The sequence below is a fragment of the Suncus etruscus genome, chromosome 17 (assembly GCF_024139225.1).
Source record: "Suncus etruscus isolate mSunEtr1 chromosome 17, mSunEtr1.pri.cur, whole genome shotgun sequence".
In the NCBI taxonomy this organism is placed as follows: Eukaryota; Metazoa; Chordata; class Mammalia; order Eulipotyphla; family Soricidae; genus Suncus; species Suncus etruscus.
The window spans coordinates 19,387,099-19,408,491 of NC_064864.1; the positions used below are offsets into that span (position 1 = coordinate 19,387,099).

At 51.1% G+C, this 21,393-nt stretch overlaps 1 protein-coding gene and 1 non-coding gene across 2 annotated transcripts in view; both read left to right on the top strand.

Moving 5' to 3' along the window:
• The first annotated feature begins 364 nt into the window (after positions 1-364).
• Positions 365-21,393, top strand: part of RET (ret proto-oncogene) — a 62,401-nt gene continuing 41,372 nt past the window's right edge. Inside the window, exon 1 of the mRNA XM_049764590.1 lies at positions 365-634. Within this exon, the coding sequence (XP_049620547.1) occupies positions 549-634 (86 nt within the window). The 5' untranslated portion in view covers positions 365-548. The remainder of the gene's footprint in view (positions 635-21,393) is intronic.
• Positions 6,779-6,883, top strand: LOC125995506 (U6 spliceosomal RNA). The gene has a single exon (XR_007491015.1). It is a non-coding gene; the product is annotated as a U6 spliceosomal RNA (small nuclear RNA).

A 21,393-nucleotide genomic window follows, 5' to 3' on the forward strand; every position in this document is an offset into this window, starting at 1 on the left:
CTCTCTCTCTCATTAGGACCATCGGGACGGAGGGAGGGAGCAAGTGCAGAGACCTCAAAAGGGGCGCAGGAAGAGGGTGTAAAAAGAGCACCCTGCAAGGAGCGTTTGTGTGGATCCTGGAGCTGCTGCAAGAGCGAGTGGCTTCCCGCACCCCATGCTCCGCACCTCTTAGCGTGCGGGTTGCGCGCCCATTCCCCTGGTCCAGCAGCCGAATTTCCACGCACCTTTTTTTGGAGCCCCGCACCCCCACATCCCGCACCCCGGGGCCGCCCGGCACGCCCCCCAGACACGCCCCCGGCACGCCCCGCCCCGGCTCCTCCCGCGCGCGCCCCGCGCAGTCAGTCCCACGACTGGAGAGAGAACCCGGAGCGCGGTGGCGGGGAGTGAGTGTCCCGGAGTCATCGGAGCCCGGACCCCACTGGTCCTCGGCGCCCCACAACGCCCGCTGCGTCCCGTGCGGGGCATGGCGCGGCCCGGCTGAGCGCAGAACCCCGCCGCCGGCGAGCCCCGCGCGCGCGAGCCACGGTCTCTCCAAGCGCGCACGGGCGATGGCGAAGGCGACGGCCGGCGCGGCGGGGATGCGGTGGCAGCTCCTGCGGCTGCTGCTGCTGCAGCTGCTGGGCCAAGGTGAGTCCTGCCGGTGGCCGGTGGCCTGGACTGCAGGGACCAAGTTGGTGCGGTGCGCTCCGAGGCCCAGCCGACGCCTTTGGAGACGTCCTCCTGCTGGACTTGGGTAGAGGGTTGCGGGAGTGACCCACGGTGGGACGCGTGCGAGGCGAGCTTGGCTAGGCGGGCAGGTGGTCTCTAGGGTCTGAATGGATTGATCAGAGGGTTTCGTACTGCTGGAGCATTGGTGTCCGGGCGTCGGTGGTGACTTGGTCCGGTGCGCGCATTCGTTTTGAGGGGAGGTTGCGCCCTAGATCCTGGAGCTAACCGCTACGGATCTATCTGGTGGTCTTCAGGGTGCAAGGCTGGTGAGTTGCGGGGACTTCTGTGACTCATTGGGCTCATTTTCCCGGTACTCTAAGTCGGAGAGATCCTCTTGCCCCAGCCGCGGGATGCGTGCGTAAAAGGGGTTCCACTCTTGGATAAGGAGAATGGGGTTCTTCTCCTGCGCCGTGCGCCCTGGTTACCTCCCTAGTCTTTAAAATAACGAAGCGCGGAGTGGCTGCAGGAGGACTGCCACGAGCTCTGCCCATCGCGACCCACCCGGAGCTCTGAAGGCTGCTCTCACGTAGGGGGACACTGAAAAAGCAGACTTGGGGACTTCAGGATGTTCTGGAGTGTATAATGCTATGTCCAGCCGCCGCCACCGCTGCTGCAATCGGCCCAGGACCCGAGATGCCGCTGGGGCTAATGTAGCCTACGGCACTAGATTTGGTTTTGCCAAGGCGGGTCATGGCCCACAGATCCAATCCCTACTAGGGTGACCCCCTGTGGGGTGGACAGGAATCTTGAACCCTCATGGTCACCGTGCCTTTGAACGCAGGTTCTTACCCGCCCTGGCTAGAACTCCCTGCCTAGGTTTGATGCCCTTCGTAAGTTTTCCCCTGAGTTTCTCTGGAGAGGAGGGAGGGAGCCGACCCACCCTCCCCCACTGTTTACAAAGGCTTTTATTTTCCTCTGACCTTAGGGAACCCAACGAGAGCGGTGGTCGGTGGTCTTCTACCTCTAGCCGAGGGTTCTATTCAAAATTCTGGGTTCACAGGCCTACCCAAGGCTCTTTGATTGCATCCGGGATCCAAAAAAATACAAGGGTTCTCCAGTCCCAGAGCCCAACCAGCCAGGAAACTCTTTTCCTCCCAGCAGAAAGATTCTCTGTCCAGTCCTGGATCCGGATTCACAAAGCCGGAAAGCCAGACTGGAGGGAAGAAGGCAGGTTTGGCAGAAAGGAACACAAACAAGATGTTCCGAACCCTACCTCTGGGTTGCAACTTTGTGGCTAGGAGGAGTCTGGAATCTGATGTGGGTGGGTGATCTAATCTGAGCTCCTTCCTCCCTGGCATCCTACAGATAAATTCATGTGCCCAGCATGGCTGGAGTGCCCAGTGGGCTCTGGGGACCGAGGGAGAGATTGGGGGGACAACCTTCATGGCCAACATGTGGCATTTAGCAAGTACCTATTCTAAGAAGTTGGGTGGCCAAAGGGACTGAGTCCAGGGAAGGGAAACCCCAGCCCTGGATGGCCCCAAGGGCTGGCACAGGTTGTGGAGAAGTGACCCTGAGAACCCAGAACACACAACTCCGGGCCTTTGGGAGACCTGTGGCCCCTTCTCCAAGAGCTGCCACCTCGGGGCTGTTCCGCCTCCCTTTGGCGAGTTCGAGTTCGCACGGAATTAGGGGTGAGCCTGAATGCAGCTCAGCTTGGGTTCTTTACATTAGCTTGTTCAGAGCCCATGAGGACACCCTTGACCTCGGGGCGCCCTCTGGTGGGTGTTGTTGCTCAGTGAGTTGCCTGTTTTCTTGGTGGGATAGGGGAAAGTGGGGGAAAGATGGCTTGGACCCTCTCCTGCCCCGCCCCACACCCCTCCTGGGCAGGGCGCTCATTTCTGGGTTGGGTAACCTCAGGAGGGAGGGACATGGGGACCCCTCCCCCCCGTAAAGAGGGGTGAAGATGCAGAAGTTGTGCCCTTCCTGGGCAGCCAGGGTGGACTCAGGGGGACCAGGATTTCCCCAACAAGGCTGTGGGGCTCAAGTTACATCCCCTAGACTGTGCTCCGCACAGGTCCATGCAGCCATTGTGTACCAAGGCAAAGACATCTTTACCAAGGGCCATGAACTCAGCAGGACCCTGGTGCACACATGCCCTGGTACTTACAAACACACACACACACACACACACACACACACACACACACACACACTCCTGTTCTTGCTCAAAGATACACATTTGTGAATTGAGGACACACACACACATACACACACACACACACACACCCTCCTGTACTTGCTCAAAGATACACATTTGTGAATTGAGGACACACATTCCCTCTATCTGGCGTAGCTCCTCACATGCCACCTATACCCAGGGCCAGTGCCTCTTCTCAACACACAGATACCCCAGCTTTCGATACCCACACTCTCCTGCCCAATGGGGTTGTGGAAGAGGAACCCCTAGGGCCTAGGAGCCTCTGTTTAGAAGTTGTTCTTAGGAGAAACTCAGAGATTCTCTTTTCAGTGCAGGTTCCAGCCCTGGCAGGGAGAAAAATAGTCCCTGCTTCTGGGCCTCCTGCTCCTCTGCGCTCTCACTCTGACCAACTTCAGTGTCCCCAGTTTGCTCTTCCCAGTCTAGCTGCCTTTTTTTTGTTTGTTTGTTTGTTTAGTTTTTGGGTCACACCCAGCAATGCTCAGGGGTTACTCCTGGCTCTGCACTCAGAAATCACTCCTGGCAGGCTCGGGGGACCATATGGGATGCCGAGGATCGAACCCAGGTCCGTCTGGGTCAGTCGTGTTCAAGCCAAATGCCATACTACTGTGCTATCGCTCTGGCCCTAAGTCTGGCTTCTTAAGTCCCATTTTTCTCAGGTCCTCTAGCCTAAGGGACAGCCTTGCCCTCTGCCTGCAGATGCCAGCCCTCTCTCTCCAGGTGCCAGAAAAAGGAAACTCACCCTGGCCTGGCAAGCCTTTCTTGGCACTCAGGTAGTTGGTGAAGCCACTTCTGCAAGCTCAGCAGGTCAGAGGCGACCCGGCCCACCTTATTCCTACCCCTTAGTCCATGAGCATGAGAGATGGTCCCTTGACTCCACCCAATTTCCCCTGTGGCCAGCTAAGCCCCTTTGGCCTCTGGAAGCCTTTGGTTCCCCCACTGACTGCCCAGATCCCCTAGCAAGATCCAGACTTCCCAGAGACAGAAGGGCTGGGTCTTGTTAGGGTGGAGATTGTGTATGTGTGGAGAACAAATGGGAAAGTTTATCGAGCCCTGTGCTAAATTGCCTTTATTCTGCAGAATTGCTTTAGGGACAGCTAAGTAAATCGCTGTTTCCTTGGTGGTGTGAAGAAAATGGGATGCGTTCACCTAATGGGGAGCTAATGGCCTTTTAGCCAGGGGAGGAGAAAAACGAATTAAAAATTATGGTATCTGTTAAAATGGAGCCTGGGGTGCCAGCGGGGGAGGGACCAGCCCGGAAGTTGCCGCCTTCCCCAAGGCCTGGTCCATCTCAATGAAGGAGCGACTGCTGGTGTTGCCTAGATAAGGTGGTCATCGATAGTGGCTGCCTCCTGCCCCACAACTGACTATGCCCCTGAAGAATGGGACCTTACGTGCTCATTGCATCAGGAAACCCCACAGGAGCACCTGTGGGCAGGATTCAGGGAATGTCCAACCTGGGCCCTTTGGCTTTCAGCAAGCACCTTCTATGGTCCAACAATGGGGTGGAGAGCTGGGTGAGGCTTAAGAGGTCCTGGGAAGGGAAGGTGGCTCTCATACAGATGAGTTACCTGTGCTCACTTCGGTCACCTTGTAACATAGGTTTGTGTTGGGTCTAATGCTGGAACAGAAGTGGTCTCCCCACCCCCGCACTTAACCTAGGTCCCTCTCCTGTTGTTTGGTTGGTTGGTTGGTTGGTTGGTTTGGGGGCTACACCCGGCAGCACTCAGGAATTACTCCTAGCTCTGCACTCAGAAATTGCCCCTGGCAGACTGCAGGGGCCATATCAGATGCTGGGAATGGAACCGGGATCCATCCAGGGTTGTCCACTTGCAAGGCAAATGCCATAACATTGTGTTATCGCTCTGGCCCATGTTTTTTTTCTGATGAGTTGGGTTAGAATAAAGTGGCCATGGCTGGAGATCCTCAGAAACTCCTCAGGGACTCGCTGCTGCCTAGGAAGCTTCTGAGGTCTGGGAAACACTTGGGAAGACTATAGAGGGGCCCCGTGAGCGAGTATTGAGTGGGGAAGGCAGCATAGGGAGTCCCAAGTCCTCACTTCCTGCATGGTTGAGCTGCAAGCTGGGGTAGGGCTGCAGGGCCCAGGTGGCAGTGGGACTTGGGCTCCCTCCTCTATCCTGAGGGCCTGTTGCCCATACTCTGGGCTGGGTTCTGAGGGCACTTTGACATCTCAGAGGGGCTCGGCTGTGTCTCACTGGCAGGGACCTTGGAAGATGCTCCCAGAGGCTCAGACCTCCAGAGCCTGCCTGGTTCTGGGTATAAGGTAGGCAGAAGGCCCTCAGGCTCCAGGACACCTGGAAGGTCCTTATGGGGGGATCCTGCCTGCATCTAGCATCTGTCCCCCAACCCTATCTCCACCTTTCCTGGCTCCATCCTCGTGGGGTCTGGGCTGCCTTGGCACTCTGGGCTCATGGCTATATAATTATAGAGGTCTCTGAGAAACCCAGTGCTGTGAAGATGTGGAGTAAGTACATCCCTGAGGGGTTCCCTGAGCCTGCAGGGCAGCTGCAGCAAGCTGGTCTGGAGCTGGTTTTGGAAGCAAATGTGGCCCCAGGCAAACAGTTCTGTTTGCTTTTGCCTTGCAGGTGGCTTTGTAGATCTAGCAACTCAAACACCTCACTCGAAAGGTTTCCTGTGCACCTGGACGGGTGTGTGCCCACTTGGTGGACAGCTGGAACAGCGCCCCATAATCTTAAGAGTGCTTTAGGGGTCCCAGACTGGGGCTTTGAAGCAGGCAGGCCAGGGTTCAGGTTCTGCTCCCAATAGGTTCCTGTTGAGGGTCAGGCCCTCCCAGTTTGGGAAACTGAGCGCTGCCCTACCTGGCAGATTTCGTCCTTTGCTCTCCTGTGACCCCCTGGGGCTGGTGTCACTATCCTATCACCTTGCTACCTGAACAGTGAAGAGCCTCCCTGGACAGTGCTCATCCAAACTACTCCTGGGTGCCCCTGCAGTGCCTGTTTCTAGAAAATTCTACCTTGCATACACTTCTGGAAAGAGAAACGGGGAGTATCGGTATATGTTTCCTGAAATGCAGCTCGTAGCTATGGATATGTGGGGGCAAGTGTGTTCTAGGTGTTGGGATGGCAGGTGTGAGTGATCTGGGGGTGTCCAGAGTTATATGCTGGGCAGCTGTGTGCAAAATAAGTTCATTGTGGTCCTCAAACTTGACTTCCCTGTAAAAAACCAGAGACTCGGGAATGAAGAGATGGTGACATCTGGCAGTGGAGGGCTGTGTAGATGGGCCAGATCTTGGGCACAACTTTCTCTTCCTCTGGCCCCCTTTCTGCCCTCCCAAAGTGGGGTACAATGTGTCTGCTGCTCTCTCTCCTTCCCTGGAGGAGATAGGGCAGAGTTGAGGCTCCTTTAACCTATCTTAGCCATGGGGGGAATGGTGGGGTTTTCCTGGGCCAATGCCCTTGGATGCATAAGCAGCTAACACAGTTTTAACAGAGGGGGTGGGGGGCATTCAATTAGGCCATGCAGAAAGATCACAGACTTGTGACCTTTGAAAAGCCTTGGCCAGAGCCCCACCTATAGGTGTGTTTGCCCGGTGTCCCACCCACCTTTTTCTGCAGGAGCCAATGAGAGGAACTTGACCAGCGACAACCCCCACCACCCAGTCTCAGGAAATCACCATCTTCCTAACAGCTCTTCCTGCACAACCTGGTGGATGCCAAATTCTGAGCAACCTGTCCTGTCCCCCAAACTAGAATGAAATGCTAAGATAAGCAAGGCATGGGGGCACCCACATTTCCTGGTGGACACCCCTCGATTTGTGCCCCATTCTTTCACATCAGCCTCGTAGGCTCAGAAAGGCAGGCACCTGTGGCCATAGGTAGCTGGGGGACACGGAAGAGTCCAGTGCAAAGAGTTGCAACTAACTTCTTTATGATGCTCGCTGCAGCAGCCCATATACTAAAATTGGAACAATACAGAGATTAGCCTGGCCTCTGGGCAAGGATGATAGAATTTACTTTCCAGTTTTCAGGTTTCCTTTTTTCGTTTTGTTTTTGTTTTTGGGTCACATCCAGCAGCAGCGCTCAGGGGTTACTCCTGGCTCCACGCTCAGAAATTGCTCCTGGCAGGCTTGGGGGACCATAGGGGATGAAGGGATTCGAACCACCACCCTTCTGCATGCAAGACAAACACCCTACCTCCATGCTATCTCTCCAATCCCAGGTTTCCCTTTTTTTTTTAAGGTAAAATTCATGTTAACATGAAATCAGCTGTTTTAAAGTGAACAATCCCTCATATACCATACAGTGTATGTATGGCTAGTATCCAAGATATATACAGCATTCATAAAGCTCAACCAAGCTAAAGCTTCTGCTGTTGTATTAATGACTTTATTGGAGATACAATGATTTTTCACAAATATACTTGCTACTGAACTTTCTTTTTTCTACTCTTCCATTTTATTTTTTAGGTTTTCTTTCTATTTTCTTTTTATTTGTTTAATAACTTTACTTTCCCTCATCTTGAAATCAGTTAGCCAACTATGGGATGTACTTTCTTGAACTTAAAAAATTTTAAGGGCTCGGAGAAATAGCACAGCGGCGTTTGCCTTGCAAGCAGCCGATCCAGGACCTAATGTGGTTGGTTCGAATCCCGGTGTCCCATATGGTCCCCCATGCCTGCCAGGAGCTATTTCTGAGCAGACAGCCAGGAGTAACCCCTGAGCACCGCCAGGTGTGACCCAAAAACAAAAACAAAAACAAAATCTCAGCCAAAACAAACAAACAAAAACTACAATAGCCCAATCCAGAAAACAGGTAGGGAGATAAACAGACCCTTCCCCGCTGAAGACGTGAAAAGATGGCCAATAGGCCTAGGAAGAAGTGCACATTCTTACCATCCTATCAGGGAAATGCAAATCAAAATGGCAATGAGGTGCCGAGTTACAATGAAAATGGCAAAGATCAAAATTAAAAACCATAAACAGCTGGTATTGGTGGGGATGTGGGGAAAAGGAATCCTCATTTACTGTTGGTGGGAATGTTGTCTGGTCCATCCTCTATTAAAAAAACAGTATGTCTATTTCTCCAAAAAGGAAGAATTGCACATCTACAAAACCCAGTAATTCCAGTTCTTGGCATCTATCCAAAACATTATCTGGAAAAGATATATGAACACCTGTGTTCATTGCAATGCTCATGGCTAGGATACAGAAATGATCCAGATGTCCAATGAGAGATGAATTCATAAAGAAATTGTTGTTTATATACACAGTGGCCAATTACGCAGCTATAAGGGAAGATGAAATCAAGCAGATTACTACAACTTGGATGGAACTGGTGAGAGCTTCTTGTTAAGGGAGATAGAGGGAGAAGGGCAAATGCTAGGTGGTCTTGATCTATGGCGAAGAGAGAAACAAAACAAGAGAATACATGATATTGATGGCAAGCCAAGGCCTTGGATTACAGAAGTCAGGTTATCAAGGATGGAAGAGAATGAAGAGATGGACTAGCAGTAATATAAGGGCATCAGCAAAGGGTCTAGGGTAGGGGTCTCAAACTCGCAGCCCGCAGGCTGTTTGCGGCCCTCCGTACAACATTTTGTGGCCCTGCCCTAGAGGAATCTTTTTTTGTTTTGTTTTGTTATAGTTGTTCGGGTCACACGCCCCAATGTTCAAGGCTTACTACTGACTTTGCACTCAAGGATCACCCCGACTTTGCCTCCTGCGGCCCCCAGGTAAATTGAGTTTGAGGCCCCTGGTCTAGGGTAATATGGTGACGGCGGTGAGTGCAGTAACTGCACAAAAATCATAAATGTTAACACTGTTGTAATGGTAACAGTGTAAACATGTTAAACTGTAAAAAAATGTTAATGGTTAAAAACATGTTAGCTTTGACAATTAAAGTCAACAGTCCATTGGCATTTAGAACATCAGTGTGGTCTAAACATCACCTTGATATCGTTGCTACATATATTTATAATCTCAAAAGAAGCCCCCATAATTAGGGATAGGCCCCTGGTAACTCTCGATTTTTAAGGGTTCGTTCCAAATGGGTCATAAAGGGACTGTTGTCTGGCTTTTGACTTTGTAGTTTTATTGGAGGGGGGTGTCTGTCATACCTGATGATGCCCAGGGGTTACTCCTGACTCTGCACTCAAATTCTCCTGGCAGTGCTTAGGGACCATATGAGATTCCAGGTAGGCAAGTGCCCTACTTACTGTTATAAGGCTTCTTTCAACTTCGATCAATGCTTGACTTCTTTTTCTGAGTGACACTTACCCTTCAACTGCTGCATCGTTTCTTACCTTTTAGCTCTTCTGGCTCATCTGGCAGCTGAGAACATTAAATGCAAACATCTGTGGGTCTCAGGCTCAGTTTTCCTTGTGTGCAAGCAGAGGGGCTTTGCCAAGTCACACCACCATCCTGGGTTTATTTGAGGATTTGCCCAACTCTTCTTCATAGCAGGAGCCATTTTTCCTTCCCACAGCAGCATGAGGGTTTCACCACATTCTCACCAAACTTATCATTTTGGGTTTTGTTTTTCCTTTTTATAATTCTAGTCCTCCCAAGGGGGATAGAGTAATATCACATTTTGGTTTTGAGTTTCTGTATTTCCCTCCAGAGCATCTCATCCATGTGCTCATGGGCAGTGTGTATATTGGATCCTTTGTTCATGTTTTAGCAGGGCTGGGCTTGCCTTTGTGTCATTTTGCTTCATCAAGTCTCCACCAAGCATTGCTGCTGAAAGGGCAGTTCTGTCAGTGTCTGGTTTCCTTAAAGGAAGCTATAAGTCCATATTCTAGTCGGTCGTCCATGGGTTTTGAACCATGGGGACCCTCACTGGAACTCTGGAACATTCTCCAAAGATCTGGAGAATCTACAAACCATATTGGGCTCCACATTGAAAGTGCTGGGGTCATACCTTGTGTGTGAGAAGTCAACAATCAGGACCTCCCTGTGAAGGATTTGGGAAACTGGGAGAGAAAAATAGGAAGGGGCCTCAGGAACCAGGATCTCCCAGCCCATCTGACAAGGTGGACCTGCAGCAGTCCTCCTAGGACTCACTGGTCTTGTTAAATGCTTTTAGTAAGTGCAGCAGTCCTGCTGATTAAGTGGAATAATGAGGACTGGAGGGTTGGTACATGGATAAAGCACTTGCTTTACATATGGCCAACCCAGAGAAGAGCCCAGCTGCTCCACTTTGCTCTGCAGCCATGTACATGTAGTCAATGAACCGTAGCATAACACGCAGAAAACATCACACTACAGGCGCAACAATGGGAAAATATCGCAGGTCAACACCATGCATAGAGAATGAAGATGGCAGCTCTGATGACCAGAAAAGTGCCAACCACCTCTTTAGCCTCTCAGATAAGGAGTTTAGAGAAGAAATATGGAGGATGTTCATAGAATTCCAAGAAAGCATAGATCGAGCTGAACAGACAACAAATAAGAATCGAGAGGGTATAAAAATAGAAATCAGAAAACATGTGGCCAACCCAGGATTGATCTCTGTCACCCTCAGCTGTGCCCTAAGCAATATCAGGAGTGATCCCTCAGCAACACCCAAGAAGAACCAAAAGCACAGTAGTTTAAGAAAAAGGAAAAAAAAATGAGGTTCTTTCATGGGAATTATTCATTCTGAAGGATTCATTGGTCCACACTCATTTTGAAAAGTGCTGGGCAAAATGGGCAGGATAACAAAAAATATGAACTCAACTTAAGGTGAAAGTGCCCTGACAGATGGTAGGGGCAAAGTGGTCTGGGATAGTGCCTTGGGGATGTCCTTGTTCATTGCCCCCCAGATTAGGTTCTGGGCTCCCTGTGAGCTGTCACCTAGGGACTGGTGCCCTGCACGTGGTCCTGGTTCTGGGCAGACCACTTGGGTGGCCCATCCTTTTCAGCCTGGCCCTTGTCCTGGGTTAAGAAATGCATTGTAACCTAATTGGCAGTTTCCTTTGCTCAGCAGCGGAAGGAGCTGCCCTGGAGGCTGGTGATTAAGTCGACAGCAGCTGGGAAATCGCATTTGGGCAGGAGAGGCCTGGCTCTCTGAGGCCACTGCAGCATGCGGGCGGGGTGGACACGTGTGTGCATGCTCGGTGACTGCGGGTGCAGGCTGAATCAGGCCTGGGACTGCGGGGTTGTGACTGCGTGAGCATAAATGCCTCCCTCTTTGTCCAGGGCTGACCAGGTTGCCACTCTGTCCCTTCAGTAGGAGCAACAACTTCCCCGTCAGCTTTCCTGACATTCCTGCGAGGAGCTGGCTACCCCGTGTTGCCAGCCTTGAGAGGAGCTCCTGATGGCCAAGTTTCCCAATGGCAAAGTTCCTCATAGGAACAGGAAAGGGACATGTAATGGCCTGTATGTATTTTTTTTTTTTTTTTGGTTTTTGGGCCACACCCAGTAACGCTCAGGGGTTACTCCTGGCTATGCGCTCAGAAGTCGCTCCTGGCTTGGGGGACCATATGGGACACCGGGGGATCGAACAGCGGTCTGTCCAAGGCTAGCGCAGGCAAGGCAGGCACCTTACCTTTAGCGCCACTGCCCGGCCCCGGCCTGTATGTATTTTTGATTGCCTGCTTTGGGCTTTCATGTATGGGGACTTCCTGGGAGGATATGTGAGGATGCAGAATGTGTGTCCTTTCTTTATAGAGAGGGCTCCTTAGGAAGGCTATGAGTTGAAGCTGAAATGTTCCTACTGCGTGCTTGGGCCCTCAGGAACTGGTCCCCCATTTCTCAGACATACCTTACACATGAGGATCCGTCATATCTAGTGGAGTCCTCACCTGTGCTTGGGGGTAGTGAGAACTGACCCCTCATATATGCAGAGCCCATCTGCATTTCCCACATGCCTGGCCAAGAATCTGAGCACTCTTGGGTCCCAACTGTCCTCTCCTATGTAGCTGGCTAAGGGACAGAGGCTTGGGAGGAGGTGATGGTGCAGAAGGTGGAATTGAGGCGCCATCAGGCATGTGTGCAGAGAGCTGAAGGAGAGAAGAGCAGTGTGGTTGGGCAGAGGTGCACCGGTGCTCCCCAGAAGTGAGGGTGGGGAGGACAATTCATCTGGGTTTGAGTGCAGAGCCCAGAGCTGAGTATTTCCGATAGAACTAAACCAGGTGCAGGGACCTAGTAGGAGCTTTGTGACCAGGTGTGTAGCCAGAAGGCCCCTGGTCCCCAGAAAAGGAAGTGGGAAGAGCATATTTCAAGAGGGGTCTCAGGGCTCTTGTGGAGGAGCCTACACTGGTAGAGGGGTCAAGGACTCCAGGGCAGAAGGAGAATTCCAGGGCAAAATGGGACAGGCCTGTGGCTGGACTCTGTTTCCTTTGGAGCTGGATCTGGGGGACATTGTGGCAACTGTCTATGATTCGAACCCTATGCCCCCCACAGACTTCTCTCTACACTAGTAAGAGAAAGTACTAAAAAGGCCTACACTAGTAGAGAGGTTGTAGACTCTGGGGCAGAGGAAGGATTCCAGGGCAGAATGGGACAGGCTTGTGGCTGGACTATGTTTCCTTTGGAGCTGGAGCTGGGGGACACTGTGGCAACTGTCTGTGATTTGAACCCTATTCCTCCCACAGACTTCTCTCACCTTGTCACCTTGGAAAAGCAAACATAGAGCCAGGGCCGAGTGATATTTTGCAAGATGTGTGATGCCCTGGGGATAAGGCATTAACGAGGCACCACTGAATATTTACAAATGAAATTATGCTTTACAACTCATATTTATTGTCACATTTGTTCCACGCTATTTTAAAATAAAAGAAATCTTTAAGAAGGCCCTGCCACCTGGCATTCTGGGCAGCACCGCAACAACACAGGGACTTGTCAGGAATGGAGACCCCCAGCACTAGGGTGGTCTGTGGGTGTCCTTACTGAATGACAACAGCTCCCATCCCCAGGTCCCCTACATCATGGTGCCATGTAAGTGGCTAGTAGTCAAGGACAGACTCACAGCAGCAATGACACTGATGTGGTGACAGTCGGGATGGCAGCAGTGGGATGCTGGATGGGACCAAGGAACTGACTCTCTTTGATCCCAGAGCTATGTGTCCATCTTTAAAATGTGAGATCTCTCTCCGTGACCACTAAAAGACGCCAATAATAAAAATAGATAAAATGAACTGACTACGTCACGTTTAAATCTTATAGGGAGCCCAATGATGACACCATGATAGAATCGCTTTATAATCCAACAATTTGACTGCTGCGTATGTATTCAAATGAATTGAACTTGGGGTGTCCAAGAAATCCTCACATATGCCCATTCAGAGTAAAGTCACTGCCAGCAGCCAGAAGAAAAGCTGGGTTTAGGGAGAATGGAGCTACTGGAATAGCATAGGATGCCACCATAAGTGTCAATCACTCAACTCAACAGGTTGACAGACACCAGTGAACCTTGCACTCATGCTAAGTGAAATAAAACCAGCACCAAGAAGCAAGTCTCCATATGAGGTTTTTAGGGTAGTCTGATGCACACAGGATACTGAATGGTAGCTGAGGGAGGAAGGGCAGTCATTGTTGATTGGGGTTAGCATTTCAGTTCCTTGTCATAAAGGAATGCAGGGCAGGATGGTGGTGATGGATGCCAGACAGAGTGAATATATCCAGCACCACTGGGTTGTTCCACTAAGAATGTTGTTTTTGTTTTTATTTTTACTTTATTTGTTTATTGATTGATTCATTCATTGATTGTTTCTGGGCCACACCCAGAGACACTCAGGGGTGACTCCTGACTGCACTCAGAAATCGCCCCTGGTAGGCTGAGGGACCATATAGGATACCAGGAATTGAACCGTGTCCCTCCAGGTTCGGTCAGATGCAAGGCAAATGCCCTACCACTGTGCTATCTCTCTGGCCTCCTAAAAACCGTTGAGATGGTATTTTAGGTCACTTGTGTTTTCACAGTTGTTGCAAACAGGGGTCTCCTTTTATAGACCCTTCCATATATTTGCAGTAGTGTCTTCCCTGATCTGGGTTGTTTTCTGTAAAAGCTGAGTTGTGTCCTTTCAGGAGGAGGGAGCATGGAGATCACAGGTGTAGAGCATGTGTGGGTATCTGTGCCTGGGCATACACCTTCCAACTGACCTCACTGGTGGATGCTATTCCTCCGACGCCCAGGGCTCATGTCTTGCTCAGGCTTTTGTAGTTTCAATCTCAGCTTTTGGCTGGACACCTGCCTCTGTCTCTCTCGGGCTGGGCTCCCTAGAACAGCTGATGCATCAATGGCTGATGAGCTGCAGGAGCCTGGGAGGGTGATTACAGAGTTCTGCCCAGCTTGTCTAGCTGCCTCCATCCACCATCCATAACACTATACCATCATCCATGCGTGAAGCTCTCACAACACTTCAGAACTTTTCCATGGAGCCCGGTTCTTCTCCCTGCCCCCGGTTCTTCTCCCTGCCATGGCCACCTGCTCTGCTCACCCTCCTGGTCTCCAGCCCCTATGCTGACTGATCACTTCCTACACATGTCCAGTTATACACCAACCATTTCCTACTGTCTAGAGAACATTTATTTACTAATTTTTCCTCCCCTGGATGATTGATGTTCCTCCCCTCCTGGCTTTGTTCTTCCGGATCCTATAAAGCAAGTTGGCCTGTGTGATTACACAGGGGGCAAATGGGGATAAAGGGGATACAAGAGGAGATAGAAGAGGTAGAGAGGGCGGGGTGCTGGCCCTGGAGGGGAGTAGCTATGCCACTTGCAAGTAGCAAGCGTGAGGCAAGCTTCGGACAGAGGGGCCTGATCTGGCTGGCCCCAATTGCAATGTGCTGTGAATTTGGGGTGATCGGAGGACATGGGTGAGCAGTAGAGGGTAATCCAGGTGGGAAGATGATCAGGGAGTGGGTAACACAGAGCATCCTGTGGGGTAGTGTGCATGTGAAAGAGAGAAGGTTCTCAGTGATAGGGGTGCCAGGGGTTGCCTTGATTGGGGGGAGGGGGTGCAAGGAGAAGTTTGGGGGATCTTTCCAGGGACTTTATTAATGTGGACCAAACTAGGAGCCAGTGGATCCTGGCAGGAAGGTTGTGTTCCGTGGTTAGGGATGAAGACAGCACTGAGAACTATAGGCAGGAATAAAGCTGTAAGCCTAGTGACCAAGAGGAGGCTAAGGGAGGAGAGAGTGGTTCACCACACAGGTGAAGAAAGGTCACTCTGGTGGTAAGATTGGTGGTTGAAGATTTAATACCTGAAATAGATGTATCGTGAACAACTTGACAGGTCATGGTGTTCTAATAAAATTTGAAATATAAACAAAGCTTGACTGGAGACATCAGACATTTAAAAAAAAATGAAATGAAATGAAAGTGGAACCAGCATGTAAGGGATCAGTGGAGAATAAGAAAACTAGGAGAAAATCAGGCTGCTAATCTCAGTGGAACTGGGGAGTCCCAAGGCAGGAGACCTGAATAGTAACTGGGGGAAAAAAAAACTGGAATGGTGACAATGAGACACAGAAACCATAAAAGCAAAGAAAACAGTAAGTTGGACCATTAGAAAGAAAGAAAATAGCCAACCTGAATAATTCTCTGCTCAGAAAAAATGCCTTCTAAGAAGAAGGGAAAATTTTAAAGTCAGAAAATAACCCACCAGGACTGGACAATAGTCCAGCACATAAGATACTTGCCTTACCCACAGAAGACCTAAATTCAATCCCCACACCACTTAGGACCTCATTTTTAAAAAATTAAGAAAAAAAAACTGGACCCGGAGAGATAGCACAGTGGCGTTTGCCTTGCAAGCAGTCGATCCAGGACCAAAGGTGGTTGGTTCGAATCTCGGTGTCCCATATGGTCCCCCATGCCTGCCAGGAGCTATTTCTGAGCAGACAGCCAGGAGTAGCCCCTGAGCACCACCGGGTGTGACCCAAAAAAAAAAAAACTTTATTGGTTGATTGATTTGGGGCCACACTTAGCATTGCTCAGGGGTCACTCCTGGCTCTGCACTCAGAAATCACCCCTGGGAGGCTGGGGGACCATATGGAATGCCAGGAATCCAACCAGATCCCTCCTAAATTGGCTGCATGCATGGCAAACGCCCCACCACTGTGCTATCTCTCCAACCCCAACACTTAGAACCTCTTGAGCTTGGCCAAGAAAGCCCTGAGTACATCAGCTGTGCCACGCCCCACCCCCCCGAAAAGGCAGAAAAAAAAGCACTAAAATTGCATGAGAAATCCCAGACCAGGTCCTGTTTACAGTGGGGCAATGTGGGAAATGGGGTGTGGAGCAGCAGAGCCATGAGCACTGCCAGGTCAGCCCCAATCTTGTGGGGGCTAAGGGTATTTCCAGTTTAAGTGTCTGTGGCTGACCATTCAAGAGTTGAGGTAATTGTCTTCCAAGTAGACAAAACCAATCTAATCCCTGCCACTGCATGGTCCCCCTGAGAACCACCATCATGGGTATGGTCCTGGAGGGACCATAACACTGCCAAGCATCTTGAGAACTTCCAGGAACCCCCACCCCAAATAAACCGAAACAGAAGAGAACCTCTTTGAGTAAAATGTTGATCATGTACATCCTTTATTCTTAGTCTCAGCTATTCATTGAGAATTGAGAGAGTGGAATGAAATGGGGACTGAAGAGGGAGTCGGCCTCCAGGGTTTGGGGTGTGGTGTTTGTTCACTGTCACACTCATCACACACACCCACAAGCATCCTTCCCTGGCACACTCATCTCCCTTGCTTAATGATCTGCCACTGGAGAGCCCCCATCCCACCCCACCCATGCAGGCTCTGGGAAACTGGTCTGCAGGGAGAGCCTGCTCCTGGGAGGCTGGAGCCTGTTTCCCAGTCCCCATGCAGATGATGGCATTAGGAAATCGGCTGTTAAGAAGATTGTGCTGCGTCCTCATAAAACTGTCATCAGCCCGCCTGGTGCTTGTCAGGGGGACGCCTGCCTGCTCACCTCTGCGCATGCTCCCCTGATTCCTGCCCTCGTGAGCCCAGGATTGTGGCTTTCATGATGCAGAGAGAGCTGTGGTGGTTGGGGCAAGAGTGACCAGCAAGGAAATCTGCCAGATCTGTGCTGTGTGACCCCTAGTGTCCAGACCCCCAGCAGAGATGGGGAAGGAATACACATGTCAGGGGTAGGAGACAGTGAGGATATAACAGAACACTGGGTGTATATGTGTGTGTGTGTGTGTGTGTGTGTGTGTGTGAGAGAGAGAGAGAGAGAGAGAGAGAGAGAGAGAGAGAGAGAGAGAGAGAGAGAATTATTTCTGTTTTAGTTTTGATTTTTAGGGCCATAGTAGTAGTGCTGAGGAGCTACTCTTGGCATGGTGTTTAGCCGTCACTCCCCATGATGCAAGGGGATTCTATAGGGCCAGGATTCAATTCTGAACTCTGAATTACAAATCATCCATTCCAGCCCTTTTCACCATATAGCCCTAGCCTGAGAGAATTCTTTACCTGTAACCATTCTTTTTTTTTTTTTTTTTTTTGGTTTTGGTTTTTGGGTCACACCCAGCAATGCTCAAGGGTTGCTCTTGGCTCTGCACTCAAAAATCGCCTCTGGCAGGCTCAAGGGACCATATGGGATGCCAGGATTCAAACCATAATCTGTCCTGGATCGGCTGTGTGCAAGGCAAATGCCCTACCGCTGTGCTATCTCTCTAGCCCCCTACCTGTGACAGCTCTTTAACTGTACAATGCTGTAATTTGGGAGAGCTCTGGGATATGCCCAGGAGAGAACCCTAACCTGCTAAGTAGCTAGGTTGCAGCCCTAGTACATGGCCAGGGTGGAGACTATGGGCAGACATGCTGAGAAGAGATGTGACTTTTGGTGCCTGTGAAGCATCGGGGGGTCGGTATGCTTTGGGGTGCAGATGGGACAGAGCCTGGTGCCACCACCCTCTGTGCTGCTGCTGCCCAGGCAGTAGAAGCCAGAAGGAGCAGTGGGTAAGAGGACAAGCTACATCAAAGCCCTTTGTCCTTAGAGCCTGCCCAATCACCATGAGGGGCCCTTGATCTGGGTGTAGGCACAATGCTGGCACCTGAGCCACCCCATCTGCAGGTATCCAGGACCCCGGGAAGGGAGTCATAAACTAGAAGAAGGAGGAGCTTAGTCCTGGCTATACCTGCATCGGATGTGAATTAATCCCCAAGTACAGAGCCCCTGGAACTGCTTCCGGTGGGGAAGGGGCACCTCCTAAGGGCTGTGACTGCAGCAGATGAAGACACTGTTGGAGTCACCAAGGGAGGGCACTGCCTCTCATCCAGCCTCGGTTCATCTTTCTCTGCATGGGATGGGATAGGTGAAGTTTTGACTGGTGCAACTCTTGACTTCATCTACACTTACATGCCTGCTCACATGTACACAGGTGTGTACAATCACACCCATGTACAAACACCTGTAAACACATTCATGTGCACACATGTTCACATGTACATACACACACAGACTGGGAAGCTTCCGTCAGTCCACCCAAATGTGGATTGTAATATGGGTCCTTGGCGAATGTGCCATGAACCACACATGGGTTCCCGCTTGCTTTTCCTAGGCAAGCCAAGGCCTGCTCCTTCATGAGTCATCCACAGCGCACAACTGTGACACTGGGAGTGACATTGGCAAAGTCTGCCAGCAGCGCAATGATGCTGGGTATCTATGTACAGGGCAGGGTGTGGAGCAGGGGTCCTCAAACTTTTTAAACAGGGGGCCAGTTCACTGTCCCTCAGACCATGGGAGGGTCTGACTATAGTCAAAACAAAACTTATGAACGAATTCTTATGCACACTGCATATATCTTATTTTGCAATGAAGAAACAAAACAGATACAAATACAATATGTGGCCCGCGGGCCATAGTTTGAGGACCACTGGACTGTGGAGGATGCCCTGTTACTGTATCATTCACAGGGGGAGGCTTTTCCAGGCCCAAAGGGGAGAGGCAGGTCTGAGCCCAGGACAGAAGAGCCTTTTCTGTCAGACAAAAGATTCAGGGATGACTGTAGGCTGCAAAACCTGGCTCTGGTTTTGCTCTTGTCAGCCTTCACACCCTATATGGGATGTAGCCTGTATCTAGTCATCCCCTGGCCTCAGTGTTCTGCCCTGGAGAAGGGGCCCAAAGGGACCTGCAGGCAGCCAGTGTGGCAACTGCCTGATCGGACTCCATCAGTATTCACAGACCATTTTCATCCAGATTGGGAGAACCTGTGGTCCAGAGACTGCACAATCTTGTCCGATGCCAGTTACCAGGAGCCAGGTGGTTCCTTTGCTCTAGAATGAGGGAGAAATCTCAAGGCATCGGTCATGTTACATTAAACAAAGTGTGTAGCCTTCTGGGACTGTGCAGGCTGCTCTCCGCCCCCATGGCAGCTCTGCGTCCTCTCCCCCCACCCCTTTTCCCCATGTGCTTCTCTCCCGGGAGGTGTCTGTGACAGGAGGTGCATTAAGATCGCTGGGCTGCACCGAGGGACCACCTGGGAGGCATTTTAAGTGTATTTGAGAGGGTTTCTGCTCACCGTCAGTGCCCGAGCCACAAATCTCTTTTGGCAGTCACAGATGAGGCCCTGTGATCTTAGAATCAGGCAGGCTGAGCAGGCAGGAAACCCCTTTTCCCACTTAATGTGGTGTTATAGTGGGAATTCAGCCAGCCCCACCTCACCCAAGTACCTGGACAGAGACCATGGAGAGACGCACCCTGCCCAGTTTCCAGGGTACCTACACAGAAGTACCCAGCATAGCCTGCTGCCAGATAAGACTTGGAGTGTCCTCAGAGAGATGAGGCAGAAACTGTGCTACTTCATGTCCCGCAATCCCTACTCAGGGTTCAGAATTCAGACCCCACATCTCTATGTATGACTTGGGCATACTCAGGAGATTTGGGGTTCTGGAATTGTCCCTATGCCCACCCACCCCCCACACCCATAACCCTGAAACTTGGCACCCTGGGCACCAGTAACTCAGATCCCTCCTAATGGGTGAAGAGGTGGCTGGGGTACCGTGGCTGTGCCTCTGCACTCCAGCATGCTGCCACAATCCCTACTCTGCTGAATTACCCACTTTGAGGGGCCCTGGACCATGTTCTTTCTGTGGCCAGGTTGCAGCTCCCTTAATGGCCTCAGCCCTCCGCAGCCTAAGTCTGTCTTGTTTTGTTTTAGGGCCACACCTAACAGTACCACACCCAGGCCTTCCTGCTCCAGGCTGAGTGGGGCATCTCTCCTGGCAGATGGAAACCCATATCCAGTCAGGGGTGAGGTCGAGGCCTGGTGCCTGTGAGATTCAGGCTGAGGGATTCCTCTGGGAAGTCTCAGTGGTGGATTAATTCCCTTTCTATGGCTGACTCTGCCCTCAAGCAAAAAGCATTGCATTCTACCTGAGGTGCTTCTGGCTGATGTATGGATACGAGGTTGGTCGTGGGTTGTGTTGGTCCTGTAATGGAGTTGTGCCCCCACAGCCTCCATCCAACCTGTCTGATATTTATCTGCACCCCTCTACTGAGAGGCAGTGAAGCTGCAGCAGAATCAACCCCTGCAGCAAAGGAGAGGATTGTGGGTTGGGGAGGCAGGAAGGCTGTCAGACCTCCCTCATCCAGGAGTATCCTCAGCCGCTGGCCCCACTGCAGTTCTCACTGGCCCTTCTGGCTCTGAACCTTCTGGAATGCTTCGGAAGAGGAAATTCTCCCATTGCCCATGATCCAGGCTCAGAAGATGGGACACCAGTCTGGGCGCTGTGTCCAAATTCAGAATTGTTGAGGAAAGAGAAATAGTATATAGGTAGGGTGTTTGTCTTGCACACAGACAACCTGGATTTGGTTCCTGGCATCTCAGACGGTCCCTGGGCCCACCAAGAGTGATTCCTGGGTGAAGAGCAAAAAGTGAGTCTAGAGCACTGCCAGGTGTGGCCCTAAAATAAAACAAGACAGACTTGGGGTGGGAGCAGGTACTGCCATGAGGGGGGCTACTTTTTAATTTCTACAAGGCATGACAACCCTTTGGCCCCTGTGATAAATAAATTACATTAGTTAAAATTACAAATCTTGGTACTGGGCACTGTGATAACTGCATATGCCCAGGACTCCCATACCTGTCAGGGGGGCGGAGCTTCCAAGCCCTGGAGCTGCCTCCCATCCCAACAGGTGCCTGTCTGAGGGTCTTCATTAGACTCCCAGAATCATGAAGCCTGAGAGAGACAGCACAGTGGGTAAGGCATTTGCCTTGCAGGGGCCAACCCTGGCTCAGACCCTGGCACCACATACTGGCTTCTGAGCATTGTCAAGTGTAGCTAAGAAGATCCAGGAGCACTGCATGGTGCCCTGGGTCATCCTGGACCTGCTGAGCCTGCTCAGGAGCACATCCTCAGACCCTAACATTAAAATGTCAACCTGTGGGGCTGAAGAGTCGAGGAGTTTGAGACTGGCCTCTAGAGTCTCTTCAGCACCAAGTGAGAGGCCTTCCAACCCTCCACAGCCAAGAAATAAAAGGCCTGGAGTGGTGGCATGTGAAATGTTTTTGCTCACATGCCAGGATTGTGTGGATCAAAACTCAACTGTAACAATGTGGACACCCAGTACATGACCACCAAGTGGTGCTTATCTGTCCTCCCACTGAGAG